This window comes from Gossypium raimondii, chromosome 10 (assembly GCF_025698545.1).
Source record: "Gossypium raimondii isolate GPD5lz chromosome 10, ASM2569854v1, whole genome shotgun sequence".
Taxonomy (NCBI): Eukaryota; Viridiplantae; Streptophyta; class Magnoliopsida; order Malvales; family Malvaceae; genus Gossypium; species Gossypium raimondii.
This window is the reverse complement of record NC_068574.1, coordinates 56,964,611-56,987,033: the sequence shown is the minus strand read 5'-3', so window position 1 is coordinate 56,987,033 and position 22,423 is coordinate 56,964,611. Positions and strand designations below refer to the sequence as shown.

The following is a 22,423-nucleotide window of genomic DNA, read 5'->3' as shown; positions in this document are numbered from 1 at the left end:
CCTCCACTGTAAAGTTCTATAGCTATTTAACACATTTAGCTAATAGAACACAACTTTCGCACTTTACGCGATTTAGTCCTTTTCATCAAATTGCACATGTAAACATTAAAATTTCTTAACGAAATTTTTTTATACTATAATTATATCATGCTGTAGATATTAAAATAATATTAAAATAAAATTTTGAACTTCGAATTTGTGATCCCAAAACCACTGTTCTAATTTCATTGAAAACAGGTTGTTACAACTCCCCCCTTTAAGAATTTTCGTCCCCGAAAATCTTACCAGAAAATAGGTTAGGGTATTGTTTTCTCATAGCTTCCTCGGGTTCCCAAGTAGCCTCCTCAACCCCGTGACGTTGTCAAAGAACCTTTACTAAGGCTATTCTTTTGTTTCGTAATTCTTTAATTTTTCGTGCCAAAATTCTGATCGGTTATTCATTATACGACATGTCGGGCTGAATCTTAACCTTTGTCAGAGAAATTATATGTGAAGGATCTGATCGGTATCACCATAACATAGATACATGGAATACATTATGAATATTCTCACGTTCTGACGGTAAATCAAATCGATATGCCACTAGCCTTATTCTTTCAATAATCTCGTACGGCCCGATAAATTGCGAACTTAACTTTCCTTTGTGACCAAAACGAAGAATTCTTTTACAAAGTGATACTTTTAAAAACACTCTGTCGCCAATCTGAAATTCAATATCTTTATGTTTCAAATCCGCATACGATTTCTGTCGATCAGAAGCTGCTTTCAAACTGTCATGAATCACTTTCACTTTCCCTTCGGTCTTTAAGATCAAATCAACCCCATGTATCTTTTTCTCAGTAAGATCGATCCAGTATAACATATTTCAACATTTACGACCATATAAAGCTTTATACGGTGCCATTTTTATGCTCGATTGAAGCTATTATTATACGCGAATTCAATCAACGGTAAATATTTTTCCTATTTACCTTCGAACTTTAAAACACAACATCGAAGCATATTTTTGAGAATCTGAATCACTCTCTTAGATTGACCATCGATTTGAGGATGAAATGCGGTGCTAAAATGCAACCGCGTATCCAAAGCTTTTTGTAACTTCTTCCAAAATTGTGATGTAAATCGCGGATCCCTATCTAAAATAATAGAGATTGGCACTCCATGTAATCTGACGATATTAGAAATATACAACTCAGCCAACCTATCAAGTGAGAAGTTTGTACGCACCAGAATGAAATGTGCGGACATTGTCAAAAGATCAGCAATGACCCAGATAGTATCTTTCTTTTTTAGAGATAGAGGTAATCTCGATATGAAATCCATCGTAACTCTATCCCATTTCCACTCTGGTATCATCACAGGCTATAATAGTCCTGAAGGCACTTGATGTTCGGCTTTGACCTGTTGACAAATCAAACATCTAGACACAAAGTCAGAAATGTTGCGTTTCATACCCGACCACCAGTACATCTGTCTCAAATCACTGTACATTTTGTTACTCCCAGGATGAACTGATAAGCTGCCACTATAAGCTTCTTGTAAAATTTTCTGTATAAGTTTTGTATTTGTTGGTGCACAAACTCTACCTCGAAACAACAAACAATTATCGGATCCAATCTAAAACTCTAAATCAGTAGTCGACTCACACTATACTCTTTTAACTTGCAATTATTATCACATTTCTGAGCCTCGTAGATTTGCTGAAGAAACATCAGTTTAACTTTTAACTCAACTAATATCGATCCATCATCTGACAAAGTCAATCGCATATTCATCGCTTTCAAGGCAAACAATAATTTTCTACTCAAAGCATCCACGACTACATTCGCCTTCCCTGGATGATAATCAATAATTAGTTCATAATGTTTCAACAGTTTGAGCCACTTTCGCTGTCTCAAATTTAGGTCTTTTTGTGACATCAGATACTTCAAACTCTTGTGATTGATAAATATGTGGCATTTATCACCGAACAAATGGTGTTGCCAAATTTTTAATGCAAATACGATCTCTGCCAACTCTAAGTCATGTGTCGGATAATTCCTCTCGTGCATCTTTAATTGTTTGAAAGCATATGTTATCACTTTGCCTTCTTGCATTAAAACACATCCCAAGCCCTTCAATGACGCATCACTAAAAATAACAAATTCTTTACCCGACTCAGGCTGAACCAAAACTGGTGTTTCAGTTAACAGTGCTTTCAACTGACTAAAACTCTGTTGGCATTTATCAGTCCATTCAAACTTCATATCTTTCTGTAATAACCGAGTCATTGGTGTAGCAATCATCGAAAACCCTTTTACAAATCTCCGATAATAGCCTGCTAATCCTAGAAAGCTTCTGACCTCGGATATGTTTCTTGTGGTTTCCAATCAACAACTGCTGAAATCTTGCTCGGATCAACTCTGATGCCTTCCGCCGAAATAGTGTGTCCAAAAAATCCAACTTCATGGAGCCAAAATTCGCACTTGCTAAATTTATCAAATAATTGTTTATATCTCAAAGTTTGTAACACAAATCTCAAATGCTCGAAGTGTTCAGACTCATCTCGGGAATAGATCAAAATATCATCAATGAATACAACTATGAATCTTCTAAATACGATCTGAAAATTCTATTCACCAAATCTATACAACTATGAATCTCGGATGCATGCGCTGCATCTGGATCTACGTTCAACATGTTGCCCCCAGGTTCATTTCGTAAAATAATGCCACAACTTGGGTTACTGAATGAAGGGCCATGAACATCTTCAACCTCCTCTGGGCCTTCATCATCGATATCGTCCGGAACCTCATCAACATATGGGTCACTAAAATCTTCAATGTCATGATCAGAATCTTCACCATTATTGGTCATTTCTCCGACGTCTGCCTCTGTGCTTATTATCACCTCTGGATGTATTTGTAGACGGAGACCGAGGGTAGGGTTGTTATACGAACTCCAACCATAATTTGGATTTTCGGGTATCTGCGATGTCCCTTCACATTCTAACTGGTCTGTCCATCTGACATTAAGATCAAAGTCAAATTTGTGATGTTGACTTATTGGACTAACATTCTCAATAGGCTTTAAGTCTGTTAACTCAACAAATAACTCAATTGGTTAGGGGTTCTCACTACCAGTCGACCACCATATTTCCATCATAATGCCCAAGTCATCATCATCTAACAGTTGCATCTCACAAAATTTGAACGGAACTATAGAGATTGGAAACTTGTAAAATAATCTAGACATCGCCCTTCCACAATGGATAGCTATTTTTGCACTGATCTTCCTTTTCATTTCTGCCAGCTTCACATTTTTTTTAAATCGTAAACCTACTCTTTGCCGACCTTGAAATACACAACCAACATCACCTTCTACAATTTCACCATAAAAAAAAACATACATAAAAAAACACATCATTATTCATCTTCAACGGAATTTTTTAACTCTCCTACTAAACAGAACAATTTCACCATCCTATATATGTTAGAGACCCAAGAGGTGGAGCCATAAAGAATGGCTCCACCAAAAGAAAATATTAAAATTTAAAGTTTTATATTAAAAATATTTAAAATTTACACTTGTAATAAAGTGGTGGAGCCATTCTAAATGGCTTCACCAAATAAAATATTAATTTTAAAATTTTAAATATAATTTAAAATTTTTTGAATATCTTTAAAAATATTTTAAAATTTAATAATTTATAAAAATTATATTTAAAATTAAAGAATATTTAAAATATACATTTAAAATATTGTAAAACAAATAATATAATTGAAAGATCATATCTTTAAAAATAATATATTTTAAAAAATTAAAAATATTTAAAATTATAAAAACAAATTTAAAATATTTAAAATATACATTTAAATATTATAAAACAAATAATAAATTTGAAAGGTCATATCTTTAAAATATTTAAATGTTTTATTTATTAAAAAATATATTTAAATTTTAAAAATAATTTTAAAAAATATATTTAAAATTGTAAAAGATAATATTATAAAACATTTCAAATATACATTTAAAATTTTATAAAATAAATAATAAACAAATAAAGAAAACAAATAAAGAAAATAAATAAAGAAAAATAAATAAAAACTTAAAAAGAAAAAAAGAAATGAAAAAGGACAAATCATAAGTGAATGAAAAAAAAAATTAACCTTTACCTGTTTCAATAGGGAAGTAGGAGACAGGCAATACTCTCTTGAAATATGGTGGTGTCAATTCATTTGGCTCTACCAATAAAATGTAAAATTGCTTAAATCTCTATATTTTTAAAAATTACAATATTACTCTAGTGTTTATGCAAGTGGCGCCATTTTATATAGTTCCACCAAAAAATTTATTTTTTAATGTAAATTATTGACGTGACATGTTGGTGGCGCCAAATACTTTGGCTCCACTGATTTTTACTGTAAATTTTGAGTTATTTTTGTATTTTATTAAAAATTAAATTATTTAAATAATTAATTAATTTTTTGGAGTTATTTTAAAAAAAACCCGGAAATTTATATTTCATGATAATTTTTGGAAGAAATACTTAAATTAAGGGATAGATTCATTGGGTAGAGCTTAAAGGGTAACTGTATTTTATAAAGATGAAATGTGATGAAGTATGTGTGGCTTGCCAAGGCTTAAGAGATCCAGAAAGTAGCAGGATCCCACATCCCTAATAAACAGACAAGGGAACTCAACCAACTTCTATAAATTGAAGTGCAAATGACTGAGCAAATACACAGAGTTGTGCGGTGAGCACAAAGCGAACTATTCTTTCGCCTTTTACTAAAGAATACTGTGTGTCGTCGCCCATAGTGGCATACCCTTATTTTTGGAGGCGTAATTCCTTTTCTAGAGTGGCCCATCAAACTACAGTTTAAATTGATTGCAACTGGCTTCTTTTGAAGTACCAACTTAGAGCTCTTTATTCAGTTTTTTACTTTTGCCGTTTGTAACCCTAAATGTATGGTTTTCTTCTTGGTAACTGTCTTTGAGGATGACTGATGGTGAATTTTGTAGTGAAGGTTCTTTAGTTGTTAGTTCCGGGTTTTAGATGTTGAACTTTGGAGAAACAAGGGAATGCTGTTTGCTGAAGGTAGCAAAGATTTTGTTGATTTTCTATCCAATATTCTTTCATTGCCTGTTGGCACTAAGATAAGTGTACCTACTGAAAATGGAATGGTGAGATGCCTTTGAAACCTCTATTACAGAGTTGAAAATGTGGTGTTTCTTTTCTTCAAAAAGAAAAAAAAAGTGTGTTCCTGCAATTGTCTCTAGGATGGAAATGAAGGCATGCTCTTCAATATAAATAGAAGATATACGGATACTTATTTTATTCTTGCATGTCAGTCCAACTGTATAAACTGAAACTATAAGACTGCCAATATTATCAAGGCAGTAACAATATTGAAGCACTGTGATTATTTCACCTTTTATCATTAGCATATTTTCGTGGTTGCCCCCACTACCAGTCCCACCACTGTCGGCATGAAGCTTCTGATACACTCAAAATCCCACAGATTTCAGTTTGCTGGAGATGGTAAAGATTTTGTTGATTTTTTCTTTAACATCATGTCATTACCTATTATAAACTTCCATTAGTTAAAAGTATTATCCCTATTTAGAGCTAAATAGTCTAAAAATATATATCACTTGTATGTTACAAACTTGTAATAAATATAATATGCTACTCACTTCAACTCCATTTGCTAGAGCCCCAGTGAGTAGAGCAGCTATATATTGGCTAAGGCCAGCCAGATCCCTTTTGTCGAAACCTTTTACTAAAACAACTATTTTTCTTTTGTCTACAAAATTCAGAAAATAGGTTCGGGAATCGGTTACGTACGAGGAAGGATTAGCACTCTCGTGACAACCAAAATTGATACCTAATTGATTATAAGAAATTGAAGTGAATTTAAAACACGATCCCACCCTACATAATGATATTTATAAATAAATAAGGGAATGCTATGATAATACTAATGTAATTATAGTAATAATAATATTAATAATCGAATCATAATAAAAATGAAATAAATAAGGCAACTTAAAGTAAAAATAAAATGAAAAATGCATGATAAAAAGATAAACGAACGTAACATGAAAATATCAAAAGAAATAATAAAATAACAAAATAAATAAATAAAAATAATAATGACAATAATAAAAAATGCATAAATAAAAGAGTAATTAATCTAGTTTTTAAGGGTAAAAAGGTAATAAATAAATAAATGAATAGATAAATAAATAAAAAAACAGCTTGTAAAGAAGTTGAAATTAAATAAACAGAGGATTTAATTGAAATCTATATGAAATTAGGGGCATAAAATGTAAATAAAAAAACTAGTAAGGATTAATATATGACACACTAAAAAGGACAGGGACCTAATCAGAAAATATCCCTTGTCCTTAATAAAAAAATGAAATTATATGGTAAAATTTTTAAGTATATAAAAATAGATAGGACTAGATTAAAAAATAAATAAAGGAGGAAGGATCGGGATCGCAAATAACCCATTTTTCCTGAAAAGACGCGTATCCTAGCCACTTTCGGGTTGAGCGATCGGGTTGAAGGCCAAAACGGAGCCGTTTTGGGGCTACTAAAGCCGACCCTAAATGACGTCGTTTTACATTGCCTATAAGAGCCAAAAAAAAAAACCATTTTGTTCAGTTAAAAAAAAACTTGAGAGCTCTCCTTTTCTCTCCAGCCCTCTCTAGAATCCAGCCATCAGGTCCGTTGACCTCCCTCCACCGATCACTAGTCCCGGCAACTACTCCATCGTCTACGGTGGCCGGAACCCTAAAAAGACCCATTTTTCAGCCGTTTTGACTTCCCCAGGTCAGATCAGGGGTTATCTTTCAAAAAACAAACATCAAACGTTAAAATCCTAAAAATAAAAACTTTGGTTTCTGGGTTTCGAAAACCCTTTTATCAAAAAAGGTATCACCTTTCATCTGAGGTGATGGCCTTGACCCTTCACAGTAGCAGAATACAAACCGCAGGTACATTTTTTAAACCTTTTTTTTCTTTTATATTTTTTTATAAAAAAATAGATTCAAAAAAAAAGTGAAAATCACCTTTTGAAACTTTGTATTATCTATTTTTTTCGATTGCTTTCTTTTTATTTTTTTCGTAAACAATACATGGTAGCTGTTATGGCTTTTATAGCCGATTTACAACACTACATGTTACTATTCTTTTGTATTTTCTTTACTATTTCTACTGCTTTGCGTGTTTGCATTTGCATTTGTCCTTTTTTCATTCTTTTGCAGCTATCCTTGGAGAGTCAACGACGGGGCAAAAATCCTGCTCTTTCCATTTTGGTGAAACGACGACAAAGGCGCGTCAGGGCTCGGGCGATGTGCCTGTTCACGTGGAGGGCAGTGGCGCTAAAGGCTAAGTTTTTTTTTTATTTTACTAAAAACTTAGTTTAGGCTATGGGCCTGGACCATTAGGGTTTTTTTTTTGTTTTGGGCTTGTAATCTTGTAATTGGATTGTTTTTAATTTGGACTTTAAAATTTTTATTTTATTTGGTTTGGTTTGGGTGCGGGCAAAAATGGCCTATTACAGCTGCCCTTCTTTGCTCATTGACGTGTAATGGGAATGAAGCAAAGACTTCAAAAAGGGTCAATTTTGCTTGGTCTTGTTGAATCTCGATTTCTTTGGTGTTACTTTTTTTCGAGTAGTCTCATTCTAACCCACTGCAACTTTTGCAGTAACGGATACTTATTTTATTCTTGCATGTCAGCCAACTGTATAAACTGAAACTATAAGATTGCCAATATTATCAAGGCAGTAACAATATTGAAGCACTGTAATTATTTCACCTTTTATCATTAGCATATTTTTGTGGTTGCCCCCACTACCAGTCCCACCACTGTCGGCATGAAGCTTCTGATACACTCAAAATCCCACGGATTTCAGTTTGCTGGAGATGGTAAAGATTTTGTTGGTTTTTCTTTAACATCATGTCATTACCTATTATAAACTTCCATTAGTTAAAAGTATTATCCCTATTTAGAGCTAAATAAAATCTAAAAATATATACCACTTGTATGTTACAAACTTGTAATAAATATAATATGTGACTTGGAAGTGGTGAAAAGAATCCCTTACTACTTACTTCAACTCCATTTGCTTGAGTCCCAGTGAGTAGAGCAGCTATATATTTCCTAAGGCCATCCATATCCCTTTAGTCTTTGATTGCTTTCGCTATAGAGCTTAGACATTGCAAAGCATATCTAGACGTTGTAGTAAAGATCTGTGAGATTTGTATTTACAAAAGTGTTACCACCATGGCCGCCAACACTGTTAGTTTGAAGCTTTTGGTCGAGTCAACGAGCCAAAGAGTTCTGTTTGCTGAAGCCGGGAAAGATTTTGTCGATTTTCTTTTCAACATTCTGTCATTGCCTGTTGGCACTGTCATATGGCTTCTGAAGAAACAAGAAATGGTGGGTTGCCTTGGAAACCTATACGACAGCCTTGAGACTATGAACTATACCTACATTCAACCAACAGCAAACAAAGACACCCTTTTGAAGCCTATAACGTCCATCAATGCTGCAAATGTGCCTCCCTTGCTGCCAACAACCGAATCATCAAAATCAATCGAAATTTACAGGTGTGATAACAGTTACAGTAGTCGAAGCTGTGGTCTCTATGTCTCCTATGACTCTAAATCCATTTGTCCTTCTTGCAATAAAAATGTGAAACAAATCGCAACCGTTGTTAATCCAGAAAAGAAGGATTCATCTACAGATGAGGGAGGTTATGTGAAAGGGGTTATTAAATACATGATCATGGATGATCTTGTTGTAAGGCCCATGTCAGCCATTTCTTGTATCACTTTACTCAACAGGTTCAGTATAAAAGATGTAGGGGTTCTTGAAGAGAAAACCATTGATGTAGGAGTCGATGAGGTAAGACATAATCCCATTTCTTCTGCAGCCTTAATATTAAGTAATATATGGGTTAAGGGTATGATCCTCATATTTATGAGAAAAAATAGACAAATTTGAGCATACCCATACCCCATTACTTTCTATATTAAAACGTGAATGCTAAGAATGTGACCAACTTTCATTGTTGATAATATGACACTGGTTTTAAACTTGCTTTTCTGCAAATAGGGTGTGAAGTTGCTAAAGGCATCTTTGCAGTCCAAGACTGTGCTCACTGATGTGTTCATTCAGAAGAAGGTGGGCGAAACTGATGCTAGCAATTCTGCTGGTGAAGTACATTCAATCGAGATATAAGAAATGCAGGCCGATTTTCAGTTTGCAAATTTGTTTTACGAGTCTCAGTCTAAGAAGGGATGCTCATTGGTTTTTCTTAAAACCTTAGCAGTCTGTATGAGGATCCTTTGAGCCTCTTTTATGTTTTAATTGCTATAGTCTTTGAAGCCTCTTTTGTATGTAACTTGGTTTTTACATTTTAACCAATGTTTAAACCTCATCTAAGTCAAAAAATCTTAGCCCTTTTTAGAGCTACCATTTGTATGTTATAATAGAAATATAATATGGAACTTGAAAATGGTGAAAATTAAAACATCCCTTGTTTCTCAATTCAACTCAATTTGTTTGAGACCCAATGAAGAAAAACTAGTCAGATATTTGCTTAGGCCTTCCAATTCTCATTAGTCATTATAAAGGCAGTAACTATATATTCAAGTACAGTGAATATCTCACCTTTTATCATTAGTATTTTTTTCATGGCAGCCCCCACTCCTAGTCCCACCACTGTTAGCCTAAAGCTTCTAATAGACCCAAAATCCCACAGGCTTCTCTTTGGTGAAGTAAAGATTTTGTTGATTTTCTTTCGAGCATTATGTCATTGCCTGTTGGCACCGTGATAAGGCTCCTTAGTGAACAAGGAATAGCGGTTGCATCAGAAACATCTACGACAGCATTGAAAATCCAGGCAATTCCTACATGTTGTCAGCAGCAAACAAAAACATCCTTCTGAAGCCACAAGCATTTAACTATGCTGTTTATGTACCTCCCTTGTTGCCATCCATGCAACCCCCAACTTACACCAATTTTTATAGGTGTACTAACTCCTATCCAAGAGACAGTTGTCACAATATGGCAAATGGTCCAAAATCCCGTTGTCCTTGCTGTACCAGCGTTATGGACAGTAATTTCACTTTTGCGAATCTGCCAAACAAGGTTGGGGGAGGTTTTGTCAAGGAAACTGTAACTTATATGATTACAGATGATCTGGTTGTGGGGCCTCTGCCCACTCTATTATCACTTTGCTCAACAAGTTCAACGTCAAGGATGTGGTTAAAGAGAAAGTCATTGCTGTGGGAGTTAATGAGGAGAAAGAATATTTTCTTGTTCCTTAACTTGTTTATTTTTGTAAAGTGAACTTCAAGCATGTCAGTCCAATAGTATAACTTGAAACTATATGGCTTTGTGTAATCCTCAAACCTTTATTTATAATAACCTCAATCTTGGGATCCAAGCAATACTTGGATTTCATGCTAAAGAAGGTAGCCATATCTCTTCAAGAAAGGAATAGCCAAAACTGCAATTGTCCGTAAATTTATCCCTCTCTTTGAGCAGGGATCTAATCTCCCTTGAAGTTGAAAACCTTAGCCCTATACTTAGAGCTTAATGATCTAAAAGTTATACCATTTTCATGTTATAATCGAAATACTATATGAGACTTGAAAATAGGGGAAAGAATCCTTGTTACTCACTTCAACTCAATTTTTTGAGATCCAATGAAGAAAAGTATCCATATATTTGCTAGGGCCACCCCATTCCCATTAGCCGAGCCATTATAAAGAGCCTAGAAACTGTATCCACCACATGGCTACCAACACTGTTAGCTTGAAGCTTCTCGTTGACTCAACAAGCCAAAGAGTTCTATTTGCAGAATCTGGAAAATATTTTGTCGATTTTATGTTCAACATTCTGTCGTTACCTGTTGGCACTGTCACAAGGCTTCTCACCAAAGAACAGATGGTGGGTTCCCTTGGAAACCTTTATGACAGCCTTGAGAATATGGATGATACCTACATTCAGCCAACAGCAAACAAAGACACCCTTTTGAAGCCTATAGTTCCAGAGAATGCTGCAAATGTGCCTCCCTTGTTGCCAACAGTCGAATCGTCAAACTCAAAACCCACCGGAATTTATAGGTGTGTTAATACTTATCATCGTAGCAGCTGCGGTCTCTATGTGGCAAATGATTCTAAATCCATTTGCCCTTCCTGCAATAATGTTATGAACCAAATCGCAACAGTTGTTAATCCAAAAAAGAAGGGTTCGCCTACTGATGAGGGAGGTTATGTGAAAGGGGTTATTACATACATGATCACGGATGATCTTGCTGTAAGGCCTATGTCAGCCATTTCTTGTATCACTTTACTCAACAAGTTCAATATCAAGGATGTAGGGGTTCTTGAAGAGAAAACCATTGATATAGGTATAGATGAGGTAAGAAAGAAACCCATTTCTTTTGCTTCTTTATATAACAAGTGAGAAGTTTTAAGAATGTAAGCCTCTTTTATTTGTGATTATACAACACTGGTTTGAAACTTGCTTTTCTGCAAATAGGGTGTGAAGTTATTGAAGGCATCGTTGCAGTCCAGGACAGTGCTCACTGATGCGTTCCTCGAGAAGAAGGCAGGCGAAAGTGATGCTAGCAACTCTTCTGGAGTACATTCAATCGTGATATAGGACATGCTAGTTGATTTTCAGTTTGTATGAGAATCCTTTGAGCCTTCTATGTAATAATGGTGTGGTTTTAACGAGTCTTAACCTATCTTAGTACTGCAATCTTTTAGCTCCCTGTTGGAGTGTGGATAATCATAAACTTCCTCTATAAGTTGTTTTATTGTTTACTTAATAAACGTATGTAGCCCTCGTCAAGTCTGGTTCAAAAATATGACAGCTCAAATCTATGAGTACTGATAGATAATCTTTTAATCCTTTTGAGTTTTAATTGCTAGGATGATTCAAACCTTCAAAGGCTCAAACCTTATTCAATATTCCTATCTTTGCATCCAAGCAAAGCTTAGTGCTAAACCAAAGTCTAAACCACATCTAAGTCAAGCATATGATAAGATACCAAATCAAGCTAATCTTCTCTCTCTTCTTCTTTTTCATCCCAAACCTGGATCATGATAATTAGAAGACTAAAAACAGAACACTATCTATTAGTTTTGCAGTTTCATGGCCCTATCAATACTTTGAGAAAAGGAAAGTATTCATACAAAGAAGAGATTGATACAAGAGATAATAAATCAATTGATTGATCTAAAAAACAGATTAGCCTGCAATATTCCAAAGTTTAAGTATGTACAAGAATATCATAAATCAATTCCAAATCAATATTAGACAGTATGCCTAGAATCAAATATATGAAAAAGTTATTTAGCAAATTTACCCTAACATCTTTTCCTCTTTATTTTGAGTCTATAGATTGTTTCAGTGTATATGTTTTATTATTTGCAGGTAAACCGAATCTGGAAAAGATCTTGTGGCAGTTCACCTAGTTGTACAACATTGTTAACACCCTTGTAACCAATAATCAATTGTTTCACAGACTGTTTACTGTATATTCAGTGTTACTAGAATCAAATGTATGAAAAAGTTATGTACCAAAAACATATATGAAAGAAAATTGAACATACATATGTACTGATATTCGTTTACTCACTGTCTGTATGGAAACAAATTAGAATGAAATAAGAATTCGCCACGGTTTAAAAGCTGTAGAAAAGAGCAGAATCCCACATCATAGGAAGAAGACAAGGGGCATTCAACCAACTCTTATAAATTAAAGCGCAAACGGGGTGTAAAAAAATATGGTGCCGTGCGGTGAGCATAGAGCGAACTATTCTTTCGCCTTTTACTAAAGAATACCGTGTGCTCGCCGTCCAGACTGGCATACGCTTATTTTTGGAGCTTTAATTCTTTCATTGGAATGGCCCCTCAAATTTTAGTTTATTTATTTTTTAGTGTTCTTCTCGGCTCTAGATCCAGGTTTAGCTCTTTAACAAATTCTGTTATGGCTTTTATTTATTTGATTTTTAACTGAGGCTGGTTTACTGATGTCGTTTATACAGATCCTCTCAAATATTCGTTATATATATTTGAAGTACATAAAAGCTCTTGCTGGAAAACCCACAAAGATGGCAACGGAATTTGTTGATTTTGTCTTCAACATTTTGTCAGTCTGTTGGCACTGCCGTCACTGTCGTAAGGCTCCCTACTGGAAAAGGAATGGTGGGACGGCCTTGGAACCCTTAATGCCAGCATTGAAAATTTTGGGTGATAGCTACATGGAATCAGCAGCAAACAAAGGCACCCTTTTAAAGCCTATGGTTTTGTAACTATGGTGCTAATAATGTACCACTCTTGTTTCCAAACATGCAATTCTCCACATCCACCACCAATCTTCATAGGAGTACGTACCATCAAAGTGGCAGCTGTCGCATTTATATGTATATTTAGTTTGACACTTGTCCGCTTTTAATACGTAAAAGTACCATGGAAGTCCTTATATTAGGGGTCAAATTATTTTATTTTCTCTACCCATAAAATAGGTAAATTAATTTTTATACGTTAAATCAAAGTAACAAATTAGTCCTTTCTATTAAAAAATTCATTCACTTCTATTATTAAAAATTAGTGTGGCTGACATAGACATTTACACATGGCGTACTATGTGTATCTCATCCTAACATTCAAGGACCAATTTTTAACCGGAAAAATGGACGAAATTTTTAATAGAAGGACCGTTTTGCTCTTTGATCTAATGTATATGGACTAATTTATCTATTTTTTAAGTTGAGGGGGAGAAATGTAGTCTGACTCTTAATACAAAGGCTTCCATGGTACTTTTACCTTTTTAATAAACATTGGCTTAAACTTTTTAGTAAAATTGCAATCGAAGAGTTACTTACAGTTTTATTCCTTGGGAAAGAAGAAACTAAAGTATCAAATTAAGTGATTTAGTGTTCATGCAATTGTGTTTCTATACTGGAAATGATGTTTATGCTCTTCAAGATAAATAAATGATGGATCATGTTCTTGTTTTATTCTTGTAAATTGAACTTCAAGTATGTCAGCCCAATTACCATAAACTATTCGCTAAATTCTTCCCCAAAATGTTCTATTTATAGCTCAAATCTTGGGATCTAAACAATGCCTAAATTGAGCAAGGCTTGGATCACCCTTACCCAAATAAAAAAATTTCTACCATATGTATGTTATAATAGATATAACCTTGTGTTGAAGTTGGTCTGCATGCAACAACCTAGCAGATAGCAAGCAGGCCATGAAGACCAAGCCATGTAGGAGCTACTGGAACAAGCTGAATTTTTGCTCATTTTGTAATCCTAGGTTGATGAAATGAGTTCTAGTTCATTTCAAACTAAGTTAGGCCTATGATCGATGTAATTAGTTGGTATGTGAGCTGTAAACACAGCTTTGTACATGCTTACAAGTTTAGTTTTCAAGTTTCAATGTAATTAGTGGTGGTAGGTATTGTTTAGGTAACTGCTTATTGTTTTTTGACAAGTTTAGTGGTTGATTTGTGTATTGGCATTATGCCATTGTTCCACTTATGAATGAATCTGATTTTGTTCATCAAAATACACTCCACTTTTCTTTATTTTTCTTCCTATTTTTTGCTTCAAATTTGGTTGTTTGCTTAGCAAGTATCGAGGCTTGCTGCACAAGACACAAGCTGAGCTTGTCTGTTTCAGTTATAACACCAACAATTGGTATCTAGAGCCTTAATCTTAAGGAACCTATTGTTCAAAAGATGACCTCATCAAACTTTTCACCAGCTGCACCACAAGTCTTCAATGAAGGCTACCACATATGAGTGGTCAAAATAAAGACCTACCTGCAGGCTTTCGATCTGTGGGAGGTGGTCAACTTTGATGTTGAACCAGAGCCACTTAGAGCCAATCCAACAGTGGCTCAGATCAGACAAAATGCTGATGAAAGGACCAAGAGGCACAAGGCCATGTCTTGCATCTAAAACTCAGTGTCAGATGTATTTTCACAAGGATTATGGCTTGTGAATCACCAAAGCAGGCCTAAGACAAGTTGAAAGAGGAGTTTCAAGGGACAGAGAGGACAAGGCAACAACAATTGTTGAACTTGAGAAGAGACTTCGAGAATTTGAAGATGAAGGAAGAAGAAACTGTCAAAAAATACTCAGACAGGATTATGGCTGTGGTAAACAACATAAGACTCCTTGGTGAGCAGTTTAATGAAGCAAGGATAGTGGAGAAGGTTATTTCAACCTTGCCTGAGAGGTATGAGGCAAAAATCTTATCCCTTGAAGACACAAGGGACCTGACCAGCATTCCTCTGACAGAGCTAATCAATGCTCTATATGCACAATAACAGAGAAGAGTTAGCAGACTGGAGGAGCACTAGGAAGGTACCTTTCAGGCAAAGACCAATACTACCTACAAAGGCAAAAAGACCTGGAAAGACAAGCCAAAGTATGATGCTGCAAGGAAAGGAGATCAAACTTGCAGGCATTGTAAAAGGTCTAGTCATCCAGAAGAAAAATGCTGATTTAGACCAGATGCTTTGTGTCAACATTGCAAGAAGAGGGGACATGTTGAAAGGGTCTGCAAAAACCAAGGCAGAGCCAACTTCAACAGATGAAGGCTGTGGCTCGAGTTGCCAAGGAAGACAGTGATCATGAGGAGCAAGTTTTGGCTGTGTCATGCTCAACTGCTCAGGAAAGGTTTTCAAATGGTTGGCTCTTAGACAGTGGATGCACCAACCACATGACACCAGATGCTGCTATCTTCAAGTCATTGGACAGAAGCTACAGAACCAAAGTCAAGATTGGTAATGGTCACTTTATAAAAGCAGAAAGAAATGGTGATGTGTTGATACGCACTCCCAGAGGTGCCAAGGTTATCTCGAATGTGCTATTGGTGCCTGAGATTGACAGAAACCTACTAGCATAGCTCAACTACTAGAGAAATGCAATTTTGTAGTGTTCAAGGACAAGCAATGCCAAATTAGTGATCTGAGTGGATCCAAACCTATGGTAGTCACTATGACTGATAAGAGCTTTGTGGTTGATTGACCAAAGGACTCAGATACTGCTTACACAACTACAATAGATGAATCTAAGCTTTGGCATCAAAGACTTGAACATGCCAATTACAAATCGATGGACCAGTTGTGCAGAAATAGTTTGGCTAAAAATTTCATAAATTCAGTCCAAAACCAAGAGGTTTGTGAAGTGTGTCAGCTAAGGAAGCAAGCCAAACTTCCATTTCCCTCGAATCAAGCCTGGGGAGCCTCTAAAAGACTACAACTTGTGCACACTGATGTGTGTGGCCCCATGAAGACTGAGTCACTAAATGGAAGCAGGTATTTCATATTGTTTATTGATGATTTTTCAAGGTTTTGTTGGATTTACTTCTTGAAACAGAAATCAGAGGTGGCCTCTGTGTTTTGGAAGTTCAAGACTGCTGCTGGGACTGAAACAGGCTACAAGTTGAAGACCCTAAGGTCAGATAATGGGACTGAGTATACCTTAGCTTAGTTCCAAGCCTTTTGTGATAAGGCAGGCATTAAACATCAGCTTACCAACACTTATACACCTCAGCAAAATGGTGTGAGTGGAAGAAAGAATAGAAGCTTGATGGATATAGCTATGTGCTTGATGATTCAAAAGAATTTGCCCAAGATTTTGTGGGCTGAGGCAGTCAACACTGCTGTTTACATTCAAAACAGACTTTCAACTAAGGCTCTGACTCAGAAAACTCCATTTGAAGCCTGCTTTGGGTTCAAACCATCACTGGCTCATCTAAAGGTCTTTGGTTGTATTTGCTATGCACATGTGCCTGCTGTTAAAAGGGATAAACTGGCTGAAAGAGCTAAACCTGGTGTTTTGGTGGGCTATAGCACTGTCAAGAAGGGCTATAGGATCTTAGATCCTTCAACAAACAAGGTGTCAGTTAGCAGGTATGTTGTGTTTGATGAGAAGTCATCTTGGGCCGAGAAAGGAATGAACTCAGGCGTTCAAGATCTTGCAGATCAAGTCGAAAATGATCAAAATGGTCCTAAAATGGACATTGATGATAAACCAGTCAGGGGCACTAGACCATTGGCTAAGATTTATGAAATGGCTCATGTAGCTATAGCTGAACCAAGCAGCTTTGAAAAGGCTGAAGCTTAGCAAGGGTGGAAGCAAGCAATGGCTGAGGAGATCAGCATGATTGAAAAGAACCAGACTTGGGAATTGGTTGAAAGACCAGTCAAAAGAAAGGTTATTGGAGTGAAATGGGTGTACAAAGCCAAGCACAAAGCTGATGGGAGTTTGAACAAGCTAAAAGTAAGGCTGGTTGCTAAGGAATTCAGCCAGAAATATGGCTTGGACTATCTAGAGACCTTTGCACCAGTAGCCAGGCTCGACACCATTAGGCTGCTGATTGCCTTAGCAGCACAACTCGAATGGAAAATCCATCAGTTCGATGTGAAGTCAGCCTTTCTCAATGGATTTCTTGAGGAAGACATTTATGTTGAATAACTACAAGGGTTTGAGATAGCTGGCAAGGAACACATGGTATACAAGCTGAAGAAAGTCTTGTATGGCTTAAAATAGGGTACAGCATAATTGATGGCTACTTGATCAACTTGGGATTCGACAGAAACAAGAACGAGCCAACATTGTATGTTAAGAAGGAAGGGGAACAAACACAGCTTATTGTGTCCCTGTATGTTGATGACCTGTTGGTGACAGGAGGAGATCAAGCAATGCTGAATGATTTCAAGACCAAGATGCAGGAGATGTTCGAAATGTCTGATCTAGGGAAAATGTCCTATTTTCTTAGAATGGAGGTGACACAAACACAGGATGGGATATTCTTAAGTCAAAAGGGCTTTGGCTTGAAGGTTTTGACCAAATTCTCCATGCAAAATAGCAAAGCAACAAAGACTCCTGTTGCTGTTGGAGAGAAGCTATCGAGCCATGGTGATTTTAAAAGGGTTTATGAATCAACCTACAGAAGTTTAGTCGGTTGTTTGTTATATTTAACAGCCACTAGACCTGATATTATGTTTGCTGTAAGTTTGCTCTCAAGATTCTTACATTGTAGCAATGAGAAGCACTTTCAAGCTGCAAAGAGAGTGCTCAGGTATGTCAAAGGTACATTGAGCTATGGCTTGATGTATAGCAAAGAAGAAAGCTTGAACCTGGTTGGCTATACTAACAGTGACTGGGTTAGCTCGATAGATGACATGAATAGTACCTCAGAATATGCCTTTAATCTTGGTTCAGCCATGTTCTGCTGGAGCTCAAAGAAGCAAAATTTGGTGGCTCAATCAACTGCTGAAGTAGAATATGTTGCAACAGCAAGTGCTGTCAACCAAGACATTTGGCTAAGGAAAATCATGGCTGATTTAAATATGCATCAAAGGGAAGCAACAGAGATCTTTTGTGACAATCAATCTGTTGTTGCAATTGCAAAGAATCCAGTGTTCCATGGAAGAACAAAGCATTTCAGCATCAAACTTCATGTTGTTCGAGAAATGGAGCAGGCATTAGAAGTGAAGCTAATTCATTGCAATTCAGAGGATCAATTTGCTGATATTTTGACCAAGGTTCTTAATGCAACTAGGTTTGAGTATTTAAGGAAAAAACTAGGAGTTTGCAACGTGCTAACCAAGGAGGAGTGTTAAAGTTGGTCAGTATGCAGCAACCTAGCAGATAGCAAGCAGGCCATGAAGACCAAGTCATGCAAGAGCTGCTGGAACGAGCTGAATTTTTGCTCATTTTGTAATCCTAGGTTGATGAAATGAGTTCTAGTTCATTTCAAACTAAGTTAGGCCTATGATTGATGTAATTAGTTGGTATGTGAGCTGTAAACACAACTTTGTACATGCTTACAAGTTTAGTTTTCAAGTTTCAATATAATTAGTGGTGGTAGGTATTGTTTAGGTAACTGCTTATTGTTTTTTGACAAGCTTAGTGCTTGATTTATGTATTGGCATTATGCTATTGTTCCACTTATGAATGAATCTGATTTTGTTCATCAAAATCCACTCTACTTTTCTTTGTTTTTCTTCCTTTTTTTTTTTGCTTCAAATTTGGTTGTTTGCTCAGTAAGTATCGAGGCTTGCTGCACAAGATACAAGCTGAGCTTGTCTGTTTCAGTTATAACACCAACACCTTAAAAGTAGTTGAAAGAATCTCTTGTAATCACCTCTGCTCCATTTGTTTATATTTGCTTTGACTATCCATTCCCATCAGTCCTTTCATTGCTTTCCAAGTATAGGGCTTAAACACTGCAACCACCATGAGCTTGAAGCTTCTGATAGATACAAAAGGGCAAAGGGTTCTATATGCCGAAGCTGGAAAAGATTTTGTTGATTTTCTCTTCAACATATTGTTATTTCCCGTTGGTACTTTTATAAAGTTGCTTAGGAAAGAAGGCATGGTTGGATTCCTTGCAAACCTTTACGAGAGCGTTGAAAATTTGGGTGATGCATACATTCAACTGACAACAAACAAGGATACCTTGTTGAATCCTAAATCTTCAAGCTTAGCAATCAATGTTCCTCTCTTGTCGCCAAACATTCAGTCATCAAAACCACATATTATACCGGCGTCATTTGTATTATGTAAATATTCAAACACCTACATGCCCTAATAGCGGATGATGAGACGACCCTGAAACATTTGTAAACCCCCCAAATATGGTTTCAACTTCATCATTTGCTGCAAATGAGGGTGGTTACGTAAAAGGGGTCATTACATACACGGTCATGGATCATCTAACAATTACTCCTATGTCAACTATTTCGAGCATAAATTTGCTCTATAAGTTCAACATTAAACAGCTTGATGCATTGGTTACGTAAAAGGGGTCATTACATACACGGTCATGGATGATCTAACAATTACTCCTATGTCAACTATTTCGAGCATAAATTTGCTCTATAAGTTCAACATTAAACAGCTTGATGCATTGGAAGAAAAAGTGGTTAATGTAGGAACTACTGAGGCGAGCTTCCTTTTATCCTGTTTCGTTTATAAGTTGCTGTAAGAAACAAATGTCTTATGGCTTTGGTATGGTTTTGGTTTCAGGGTGTGGAGATACTGAAGGCATCGCTATGGTCTGATACTCTGCTTACTGATGTATTCCTTGCCCAAAAGGCCAGGAAGAAGCGTTCTAGGTGATCGAAATGAGAAATGCTTCTGCTGCTGTTGATGCATTGCTGGTTTGTTTACACATTTTAAAGTCCTTTCTGGTGCTGATCCAAAGAATATCATTGTTCTTTTTCTTTTGTTATTGAATATCTATATATGGTGATCTTTCAAGATTCTGTTGATGTTTCCGACTAATGTTTTAAAATAATTGTTGGCTTGGACAAAGCATATGTTTTACCAATTGGAATGATGAACCACTATAAAAGTAACAGTTAAAAGCAATTTCATAATGTAAATTATCATCACGAAAATGATAATTTTCAGAAGAAATACTTAGGGATAATTTCGTTGAGTAGAGTTTAAAGGGTGAAAAATAAGAGGAAATGTGACGGAAGAATGTGTGGCTTGGCAGAAGAGTAGAGCTAGAAAGAAGTTGCCAAGGTTTAATAGCTCCAGAAAGGAGAGGGATCCCACATTCCTTAGAAACAGACAAAGGCACTCTACCATTATCAATAAATGAAAGCGCAAGTAAACTAGTAAGATCAAGGAGCTGTGCAGTGAGCACAAAACGAACTATTCTTTCGTCTTTTACTGAAGAATACCGTGTGCTCGTCTCTTATGGCAGCGTACGCCTATTTTTGGAGGCCAAATTCCTTTACAGGAATGGTCCATCAAAGTGTAGTTCAAAATATTTCTTTGCCGTTATACTTCTATGTTGTCTGTTACTGCAAATTAACCCCTATATTCAACATCTGTAACTATATCGAATACTATAACAACTACATGCAGTCAGCAGCAACCAAAGACAACCTTTTAAAGAGCTTCTGGTTTCTATCTTACTGCTAATAATGTACCACTGTTGTTTCTAATCTCAGCATCCGCCACTAATCTTTACAGTTGTAGCCACCATAAAAATGGCATAGGTCGCATGTATGTGGCAAATGATCCAAAATCCCTTTGTCCTGCCTGCAGCCATGTTTTTGAACCAAAACTTGACTCTTGTGAATCAAGGGTTCATCCTCAGGTGAGGGAGATTATGTCAAGGGAGTTGTTACTATCACTTTGCTTAACAAGTTCAAAGTTCAGGATGTTGGGGTTCTTGAAGAGAAAGTCATTGATATGGGAGTGGATGAGGTAAATGATCCCTTTTTAAGTTTTGATGCAATTTTGTAAAGGAATGTAGTTTTTACACTTTTACTTTGCTTTGTGCAAATAGGGAATGAAATTGCTGAGGGCATTGTTGGTATCCAAGACGGTGCTTACTACTGTGTTCGCTGGGAAATAAGATCAAAAGTGATGTGGTGTTCTTGCAATTGTGTCTCTAGGATGGAAATGATGTTAGGTTATATCTAATCCTCAAAGCTTTTATGTATAACCTCTGAAACTTCTATTTGTGACAGTGTTCCTATAATGGCCGCCGATACTGTTAGCTTGAAGCTTTTTGCGGCATTTTTTACATGTAAAAAACTTGTGCTGCCTAAATTTGAAGCTTGACCCCCCCTCCAACCCTGAAAAATGGAACATTTTAAAATTGTGAGAAATTGTTTAATATATATAGTTACATCTGTTTGCCGATTAGTATACAATTTTGGATCAATTGGAATTAATCTGATTATTGGACTTGGTGGTAATTTGGAGAATGGAGTTGGTAAAAGGAAATATGGATAAGATCATTGAATTCTCAAGTCAGTAATTACTGTGAAGGTTTTGACTGTCCCTTGGAATTCAACAAAACTTGTGTTATTTGCATTGGCCATTCCGCTTCTCTATGGTCATTAGTTACTGCAAATTAAGCTCTATATAAAACATGGACCCTGCCAAAATTATAAAGCCAGTAACAGTATTGCAGAAGTACTGTGATATTCACATTCTAACAATAATATTTTTTCCATGGCTGCCACCAAACCAACCACAGTCAGCTAGAAGCTTCTGACAGACCCAAAATCCGACAGAATTCTGTTTGCTGAAGCTGGTAAAGATTTTGTTGATTTTCTTTTCTATATCATGTCATTACCTGTTGGAACTGTGGTAAGGCTCCTTGGTAAACAAAGAACAGTGGGATGCCTTGGGAACATTTATGAAAGCATTGAAAATTTGGACGATTATTACGACATGAAATCAGCAGCTACAAAAGAAATCATTTTTAAGCCAATGGTTACGACCTATACTTCTAATATAGCTCTCTTGTTGCCAAGCATGCAATCCTCCAAATACACCAACCTTTACTGGTGTAAAAAACATCAAAATTACAATGGTGGCAATGCATATGTTGCAAATCATCCAAC

At 36.0% G+C, this 22,423-nt stretch overlaps 3 protein-coding genes, 1 long non-coding RNA gene, 2 other non-coding genes and 1 pseudogene across 6 annotated transcripts; all 7 read left to right on the top strand.

Moving 5' to 3' along the window:
- Positions 1–4,727: 4,727 nt before the first annotated feature.
- On the top strand, positions 4,728–4,838 carry LOC128034327 (U5 spliceosomal RNA; annotated as a pseudogene).
- A 3,321-nt stretch (positions 4,839–8,159) lies between these two features.
- Positions 8,160–9,537, top strand: LOC105777782 (uncharacterized). Its single transcript, XM_012601244.2, has 2 exons — positions 8,160–8,905; positions 9,116–9,537. Exons 1-2 carry the CDS (start codon positions 8,282–8,284, stop codon positions 9,239–9,241), a joined length of 750 nt encoding a protein of 249 aa, XP_012456698.1. The 5' UTR covers positions 8,160–8,281; the 3' UTR covers positions 9,242–9,537.
- A 1,252-nt stretch (positions 9,538–10,789) lies between these two features.
- Positions 10,790–11,923, top strand: LOC105777781 (uncharacterized). Its single transcript, XM_012601243.2, has 2 exons — positions 10,790–11,431; positions 11,552–11,923. Exons 1-2 carry the CDS (start codon positions 10,802–10,804, stop codon positions 11,672–11,674), a joined length of 753 nt encoding a protein of 250 aa, XP_012456697.1. The 5' UTR covers positions 10,790–10,801; the 3' UTR covers positions 11,675–11,923.
- Positions 11,924–12,807: 884 nt separating this feature from the next.
- LOC128034249 (U5 spliceosomal RNA) lies at positions 12,808–12,925 on the top strand. Its single transcript, XR_008190379.1, has one exon. It is a non-coding gene; the product is annotated as a U5 spliceosomal RNA (small nuclear RNA).
- LOC128033645 (uncharacterized) lies at positions 12,819–13,388 on the top strand. The gene is made up of 2 exons (XR_008189633.1): positions 12,819–12,982; positions 13,066–13,388. It is a non-coding gene; the product is annotated as an uncharacterized LOC128033645 (long non-coding RNA).
- A 1,751-nt stretch (positions 13,389–15,139) lies between these two features.
- On the top strand, positions 15,140–16,529 carry LOC128034012 (uncharacterized). The gene is made up of 4 exons (XM_052622527.1): positions 15,140–15,270; positions 15,365–15,503; positions 15,592–15,888; positions 16,071–16,529. Exons 1-4 carry the CDS (start codon positions 15,140–15,142, stop codon positions 16,527–16,529), a joined length of 1,026 nt encoding a protein of 341 aa, XP_052478487.1.
- A 4,157-nt stretch (positions 16,530–20,686) lies between these two features.
- On the top strand, positions 20,687–20,804 carry LOC128034305 (U5 spliceosomal RNA). The gene has a single exon (XR_008190434.1). It is a non-coding gene; the product is annotated as a U5 spliceosomal RNA (small nuclear RNA).
- Positions 20,805–22,423: the final 1,619 nt, after the last annotated feature.

Coding starts and splice junctions, on each gene's coding strand:
- LOC128034012 (XM_052622527.1), top strand. CDS start 15,140: ATGAAGGAAGAAGAAACTGTCAAAAAATACTCAGACAGGATTATGGCT. Junction 15,504..15,591: donor AGATCAAACTTGCAGGCATT/GTAAAAGGTCTA, acceptor ACATGTTGAAAG/GGTCTGCAAAAACCAAGGCA. Junction 15,889..16,070: donor GCACTCCCAGAGGTGCCAAG/GTTATCTCGAAT, acceptor GATTGACCAAAG/GACTCAGATACTGCTTACAC.
- LOC105777781 (XM_012601243.2), top strand. CDS start 10,802: ATGGCTACCAACACTGTTAGCTTGAAGCTTCTCGTTGACTCAACAAGC. Junction 11,432..11,551: donor TTGATATAGGTATAGATGAG/GTAAGAAAGAAA, acceptor TTCTGCAAATAG/GGTGTGAAGTTATTGAAGGC.
- LOC105777782 (XM_012601244.2), top strand. CDS start 8,282: ATGGCCGCCAACACTGTTAGTTTGAAGCTTTTGGTCGAGTCAACGAGC. Junction 8,906..9,115: donor TTGATGTAGGAGTCGATGAG/GTAAGACATAAT, acceptor TTCTGCAAATAG/GGTGTGAAGTTGCTAAAGGC.